Raw genomic sequence first — 8,381 nt, 5'->3', positions numbered from 1 at the left:
CATGGAATATATATATATATATATATATATATATATATATATATATATATACATACATACATACACATATAAAACATGCAAAAAAGGCACCATTCGTTACTCACCCAGTCAGCAGGGATAACGGCACACACCTTGCGATTATTCGGGAACTCTGGGTGCTTCACCACATACAGGATTTCCATGAAGCTTCAAAGATAGGAAAGGCAGCACTCTCTGTCCCATAAAAACATATTTTATTGCAAAAATCTTTAAAACATAGATGCAGGAGAATACAGGTGCATAAGACAGGTGCATAAGACAGACGACGGCCATTTTGTACACAATGGTGCTTCAACAGGTCCAAACACCATTTGGTAATCCTTAGGAAAATGGACAGAACTACAGCAAGCTGTACCTTCCAGAACTGACAAAGGACCAAACCCAATTTCTGCTTTTAATTAGATCAAAGATACACCCACATACCTCCCCTTGATGAGCTCATGTGGGGGCTGTTTGTGGAATGTGCTCGGCCCTTAAGAACTTTATGAGATTCCCCAAGCCCCTGGAGGTCCTAGGTGGTAGATATTGTCATGTCTCCTAATTGAGATTTTAGTTTTTTATAGAGATGAGACATGACCTGGGTAGCATCTTATCAAGTTGGAAGGGTTCTGTCAGCCTTACGGTGATGTGAGTAAATGTGTTCTGTTCGTCCCTTCCATACAATGCCAAAAATATATCTCCATAAATATCGGATTGATCAAAACCCCAATATTCATATCTGAACACCAGAGACAGAGTGTCTTAATTGCAATTGTCCAGTTTTTTTTAAAAAGAACAAGAGTTACCTCAAAAGGTGTTCTATTTCTCACTTCTCTGCCTCTTGAATATATGGATCTCAGCCTTGTGTATTTTTCCCAACAAATCTCTCTGCTGTAATTATCTGGTCACCATAGGAGGTCCCTACTTAAAAGGAGATTGAAGTGTTAGCTCTCTCTCTCATTTCCCTTGATTTAATTTGTTTCTCTGTTCCTAGGTCTAATTAATCCCATATGTTCAATCTGAAGGCCTACTTCAATGGAGGTTGAAGTGTCAGCTCTTCTCCATTCTCTGGAGATGTCTTTATGGATTTGAATTTTCCTCTATGACAATTTGTTAGACTTAGTGATGACACTCTATGCTATTGGTTGTCCTCCTCTTCCGAGCACCTTCTTCTTTAGGCTCATCCGCATATCAGAAAGGTGCAGGAACTGCTGGCTTTTGCATGCACTATTCTTATTCATAAAGCAGAATAAACTAGTGCATTTTTTTCCTCACTGACCATTGGTCTGTATGAAAAATTGCTTGGTCACTCAGCTGTTAGTGTACTGTCTGTTATCACATCTCAATATAGTAGATTTAAAGGGCACTGCCATGGGGTTATCTGTGTGGGAGGGGGGTGTTACAGGGTCATTCCAATTGTCTCTTCAGAGAAGAAGAGGACTAGAGCTCTAGTGCCACCTACAGGAAGTAGCAATCCTAAAAGTCAATAGTGACCTTTAACGAGCCTTATCACTTGACTTAGGATATAAGCCAGAACCAGAAACTCAATTTGCAGACACTGTGTTTCGGGGTACTGCCCCTCATCAGTGCAAAGTGTGAGTTCTGGTTTGGCTGGGTGAGAGGCATCAGACCGGTATCTAAGGGGTAACATTTCTCCTTGCGGAGAAGGGTCATTCCAGGCACTTTTTGGTCTAACCTGTTCCTCCCCAACTTATAAAGCTTTGTCTAGCTAATATCAGCAATGTTCAAGAGATAATGAAAGTCATTTGGACAATGCAGTGCACAACCAGGCAAAACATGAAATAACCATAGCTTTTAAAGGAGATTCTCATGGTCCTGCCTTCAGGAGTGTGCTCCTTATGATCAACACTTTAGACCTAGTGCATGGCTGAGCCGGTAGCACAAACTATGGGCTCTCCCATGCTGCAAGCAGAGTCATCTTTGCCTCTGTAGCATCAGAAGAGTCCAGGGGTCCTACAGTTAGTTGGATCCAGTGATCCAGCCCGCTTCAGATCATAGCTTTCTAGCTGTATAGCAAGAGCTTGCAAGCATTTGATCCTTGCTTAGGAGAGTGGCCACCTCTGATAGACTGCAGCGGCGGCCGATTAGACAACCAGCAGTAAACAATACAATTAAAAATCCCATCATTCATGAGAATGGAGAAAACTTTGCAATACTAGCCATATGTAATGTTGAGAAAACCCCTTTAATCATTCGCTATCTGAACTGGTCACTAAAATTCCAATAAAATATCCAAATGAAGTGAATTTTCAGCCTTAAGAGTTTATTGGTTGAAACAGGCAAACAGATGATATACAGTCTGGGTAATACATGTGTTTTCGGTAATGCTTGATGTGCTCTATCAGCAAGGACAGGTTTACATTCTCATCAATCCAGTACCTAAGAGGAAAGGAGTAAAATGACATTTCTCAGTTACAATGATGTATGATACAAAACAACACAGCAAGTAAAATAAATAGCAAATTCTACAATGTGCCTTGAATGCAAAATCAGCTGCAGCATCATAAGAAATTGGAGTGTGTCTGGCTAGAAAGTGCAAGCGTTCCTTATATCATGATGTCGTATCTAACATTATAGACAGCCCATCATAACGGTGGGGAGTACAGAAAATCTAACATTTGTCAGAGGGTATTGTGCCCATGGCGTCTTTTTCAGGTGAATTCAGGCTGGAAAAGCATTGCAGAAGGGCCCCATAAAATGGACATAATGCACAGTAATGTCAAAACAATACTGCTGTGCATAGGTTCCATCTTATGTCACTTCTTTTAACCCATTCACGCCATGGCCATTTGACGTTTTTTCGTTTTCATTCTTTCCTCTTCTTCCAAGAGCCATAACTTTTTATGTTTCCATCAATATAGCGTATCAGGGCTTATTTTTTGCGGGACGTGTTGTACTTTTGATTGACACTATTCTTTTTATCATGTGATGCACTGGAAAGAAGAGAAAATATTCCAAGTGCATTGAAATTGCAAAAAGCGTGCAATTTTTATTTTTTTTTGGGGGAGGGTGGGATGGGCGGTATTTATTTACCATGTTCAATATACAGTAAAGCTGACCTGGCAATATGATTCTCCCGGTCAGTACAAGTATGCAGAAATCAAACATCTAATAAACTTTTATTTAAGTGGTGAAAAAGAAAATTTGAATTTCGTAAAAAAAAAACAACTTTTTTTTGTGTCGCCATGTTACCGAGACCCATAATGTTTTCATTTTTTGGGATCTGGGGCCAGGTGAGGGCTTATTTTTTGCGTCCCGAGCTGACATTTTTAATGACACCATTTGTGGTAGATAAGATGTTATGATCGCCTGTTATTGCAATGTTGCGGCGGCCCAAGAAAAATATTTCTGACATTTAGATCTTTTTCTCATTACGCCATTTAATGATCTGATTAATTTATTTTATATTTTGATAGATCAGACTTTTACGAATGCAGCGATATCAAATATGTGTATTTTTTTTAATTGTTTCATTTTTAAAGGGGCAAAAGGGGGGGGGGGATTTTTTCTTTTGTGTATTTTTCAATTTTTTTTTCCAATTTTTAAACAAAAATATTTTTTTACTGTATTTAATAGTCCCCTTAGTGGACTCAAAGCTGCGATCGTAAAGGGTTAACCGCTACAGGGTTCGGAAGTATAGAGTTGAAAGCCAGCGACGGTGGAGCCGCCACAAAAAGGATGGCAAAGAAGCTGGTGAAGTCGCCTCAGGAAAATGACCGCGGACGTTTGCTTGAAGTGGCTTTGGCTGTGAAAACTCTAAATGACGCCATGTACACATAACCAAAGACTGGGGGCCGCAGTTTTCCTCTCACATTGACTGCAGCAGCACAGCAGTCCACATAATATAAAGCACATAGAGGTATTTCTTGATTATAATGGATGCCCTGGGGTGGCACCCTAATCATCATCAATCACCAGTAGTCCATTTTATAAAAGGATTGTCCAAAGTAGACAACTCCTTTAAAAATACAAATTATTAACGAGGTCATCTGCTTTGAGTAATCCTTTTTCATTATAAGGTCAAGTGTAAGCTAATGATGCAGTGTCCCACTACCCTACTCACTGACTCATCTATTTAGGAACCTGGTGGCACTAGTTCAACTTCCCTGCAGCGCCTCCACAGGTAAAAACTAAGCATTACATGGTGTCAATTGAAATCAGTGTGTTGTCTGTGTAATGCATGCTCAGGCCAGCTCCTCCAGAGTTCCTCTCTTTTCTCGCTAATCAATAGAAGTCCTAATTGTAGGTCTCCTGCTATTAACTCAGAAAAACTTGATATACCTTCTCATAATGAGTTTTTTAAACCAGACAACTCATTTTAAGAAAATAATAGAAACATGTTGTTGTTGTGTGTGGTTGATCCTTGTGTTCTCTAGCTATCGCTATGTTCTCCTGATATAACTCTGAATGTTCCAAAATACCATTACAGTACAAAACAGGCTTCAACCCAATCCAAGGGGCACAGCAATGATACAATAAGCAACCACCGCACTATCTCCTATATCCCTGCTGCCAGCTGTGAGTCCTGGGATTCTTTCTCCAAATGATTCACATTTCTGAAAAAGGGCACACAGCATAATACTTTGTGATACAATACTTCCAGTGTTTAGTAATATTCATCAAGAGATTTCATGTAAAACCAGTTTACCAAGTGGCGTGATGAAATGACTGCAATCGTCTATTGAAAGAAAAAAAGGCTGAAATTAATTGGAACGCAAGGTTTCAAGAAGCTCTACTAGTGGCAGGAGTATTAAAAGGGGTTGTCCACTTTATATTGTACTTTATATAGATGGCCTAATCTTAGGATAAGTAATCCATATCAGATCAGTGATGATGTGACACCCGGCACCCCCGTCGATCGGCAGGAAATGATGTGTTGCGGAACGGAACTACACAGCTCCATCAATCGTATAGTAGCCACAGAGGGGTACTGCACATCCACCCCATGTACATTATTTTTTCCATAGACCATGTTCCATCGCCCTCTTGCTTGAGTAGGATGTAACATGGCAAGTCAGTATTTAGTAGATATTGTGACTACTTCGATTCGGCTGGTAGTCACCTACACGGGAAGTCAGGTTGTTGCTGGGTATCATAAGCTCTTATGTTCTGCCCAATATACAAGGTATGTAATACTACTCACACAGTGTGTATAAGGTTCTTACAGGAAAGTTAGATTTCAGAGTGCCAGATAAGTGTAGATGATAAATGATATAACTAAGTACTAGTGATGAGCGAACGTGCTCGGTTAAGGATTTAGCCGAGTGCTAACCGAGTATCTTCAGCGTGCTTGAAAACTATGTTCGAATCACCGCAGCTGCATGTCTTGCGGTTGTTTGACAGCCACGACACATGCAGGGATTGCCTAACAAATAGGCAATCCCTGCATGTGTCGGTAAGCACACGAGCGTGCTCGGATAACCCCTTAACTGAGCATGTTTGCTCATCACTACTAAGTACCAAATATCAATTCTGACTACACTTGTTTTCATTGTACACCTTGTTCTGTATGAATGGAGTGGATGAGACTTGTGTAATGGAAATGATAGAAGCGTGGAAGAAGAAATCAAGCAATAGTGATGTTATCAGATAAGACGCCTGTAACACTAAACCTCGTGTGTTCTCAGTAGATTATAGCCCAGTGTGTGTCAATCAGCACGAGCATCACACTTCATATTAATGTGCGGCATTGCTTGATTACTTACTATCAGCTGACTTTCTGCATAATAAATTAATAATACAAACTGATCTGTAATAACCATAAAGATGGACATGGAGTGTAACGTTTCTTTGGGTTTCTTACAAAGTGCTTAACAAATGTCAATATTCAATACACGAATTGATTACATGCCAGGATCATTTCAAGTGTGCAAAACTGCTCTCTCATTAAAAAATATATATATATATCTTCATTTCTTAAATAAGGCTATTAGTTATTTGGTTATGGAATCATAATCAATGTGATTTCTATCATCCAGGAGACAGAGCCGTACGATGAATGGCGATTACACACAGGGGTACAGAAATGTTACTTTGGTTTTCGGGTTCATGACTTTGTTCGTTAACAGCAGGTATATGACGTGACAGGTGATTTCAGCAGGGCTGACGGTATAAAGGTAATGTAGATTTGTTGCTCTGACCCTGCACAACAATAAGACCATAGAAAATGTTTGTTCTTCTTGAGTGCAGAATCCTTCCTTCATGAGTCATCGTACAGGGGATTGTTGTAGTTTCCTAGCGACCCATAATCTTGGTCTTCTAGTAGTCTTCCATATGATGAATGCCTAGAAAACGGAACAATCACAAAGTGAGAAAATAATGTTGCTGCATTGGAAATACTTTGCATAATGCTGTAAAAACAATATACTGAATTTAAAGCTGTGATCACATTAGTTAATCCTAGCTTATTCTAAAGATACAATGGTAGGGGTCAAGCTCCCGGCACACCACTGATAGATCAGCCTTCATCTATTACCAGAAGTAGCACTGTCCATAGGTAGTGGCTGTGCCAGGTACTGCAGGTCACTACAGCTTAGTCCTTTTCTAGGGACTGTGCCCAATATAGTCCCAATCCCTTGGATGTCACGGAGCTGCCGGCTGAGCTACTACCAAATATAGGGTGCTATGCCTAGTAAAAAGATCAAAGTAAATGAAAGGGACACGTCTGTCCATCAGGGGCGCCGAGAACCAGACACCCACTGATGTGATCCCAGACCAATTAAACCAAAAGATTATACTTCATCTGATGAACAAAGAAAGATCATTTTAGCAGATTGGTTACAGACCGTCATCAGTGGGCTGTATTGAAGATTTTTGTCTGATATTTGCTATTTCTTGAAAGCACAAACTGTTTTTAAGCATTCCCAGCTCATCATTCACCGAGTGTCAGGACAAATGGATAGCCAGTTTGAAGGACTTTAAAAAGTCAATATGGAATAAAAGGTGTAAAGGTGGTCATAATAATCATCCAACTGTTGTTCATTGATCAACCTATCTTATGTGTCTGACCACCTTAAAGGGAATCTGTTACCAGGTCTTTGCCAATTAATCTGAGAGCAGGATACTCTGATTCCAACAATGTGTCACTTACTAGGCCGCTTGCTGTAGTTTTGTTAAAATCACTGATTTATCAGCAAGACATTATCACTAGAGGACTAGTAATCCTGCTGCCATGTAGTCCTCCATATTTATGAACTCTGTATAACCCCGTCCCCACCACTGATTGGCAGTTTCGGCCTATGCACAGTGTACACAGAAAGTTGCCAATCAGTAGTCTGAGCAGGTTATACAGAGTTCAGCATTCAGAGGACTGGTAGATCCGCAACAAAGAAAACAGGGATGTTACCCAATCGACAGCATGCACCTCAGTAAGTGAGTATATCACTGTAATAAGGGTATCTGCCCCTACAGGACACTGTTCTCAGATTGGGTAGCACCTGGTGACAGATTCACTTTAAGGAAAGGTTATCAATGCTGTTACCATGAAAAATAACTTTAAATATGACTCCATTTAATTCTGGTACCTTAGGTTATTGTTTCATTAGGATCAGTGTGTAGTATTATTTTCGCCATTGTCATAAAACTGTTTCTGGTGATGAATCTCATTCATTACAGCAGGAAACCCCTTTCTGACTTGGAAGTGTAATAGTAGGCCCCACGTCTGATCTCCCTGTTTTGTGCGGGCTCCGGCGCTGAGCCTGCACCTTTCCGGGCACATGTCAGCTGATCTACACAACTGACATGTGCCCGCAACAGCCACGTGTGCAGTCGCGATCCACCCACAGCTGTTAACCAGTTAAATGTCAATCTCTAACAGCGGCATTTAACTCGCGTTTCCGGGAAGAGCGTCATTGGCCCCGTCCATTGGCGACCCCGTCACATGATCATGAGTCGCTGATGGGTTGGCATGACAACCCGGGGTCTGCAGGAAACCCCTGTGGTTGGCACTGCCAGATTGCTATGAGCACTGCCCAGCGGTTGGCGCTCATAGCAAGTGAGCAAATCTGCTACACACAGGTGATCTGATCATCACCTGTGTGTAACAGAGGTAATCAGATAATTGCAGCTTCAAATCTCCCGTGGAGACTATTGAAGCAAGCAAAAAGTGTAAAAAAAATGTTTTTAAAAATATAAAAAAAATAAAAAATATATAAGTTTAAATCACCCCTCTTTTGCCCCATTCAAAAAACAAAACAAAACACATACACATATTTGGTATCGCCGTGTTTAGAATCGCCCGATCTATCAATATAAAAAAGGAATTAATCTGATTGGTAAACGGCGTAACGAGAAAAAAATTAAAAACGCCAGAATTATGTTTTTATGGTCGCTGCAACATTGCA

The 8,381-nt window shown here is 40.4% G+C and overlaps 1 protein-coding gene across 1 annotated transcript in view; it reads right to left on the bottom strand.

Moving 5' to 3' along the window:
- Positions 1-2,281: 2,281 nt before the first annotated feature.
- PARM1 (prostate androgen-regulated mucin-like protein 1) overlaps positions 2,282-8,381 on the bottom strand; it is an 85,402-nt gene continuing 79,302 nt past the window's right edge. The window contains exon 4 of the mRNA XM_073637734.1: positions 2,282-6,323. Coding sequence (XP_073493835.1) covers positions 6,239-6,323 — 85 coding nt within the window. The 3' untranslated portion in view covers positions 2,282-6,238. The remainder of the gene's footprint in view (positions 6,324-8,381) is intronic.

This window comes from Phyllobates terribilis, unplaced genomic scaffold (assembly GCF_046119375.1).
Source record: "Phyllobates terribilis strain yellow unplaced genomic scaffold, ASM4611937v1 Scaffold_1__5_contigs__length_1240528914, whole genome shotgun sequence".
NCBI lineage: Eukaryota > Metazoa > Chordata > Amphibia > Anura > Dendrobatidae > Phyllobates > Phyllobates terribilis.
The sequence above is the reverse complement of the archived record's forward strand: the minus strand, read 5'-3'. Positions and strand labels throughout refer to the sequence as shown.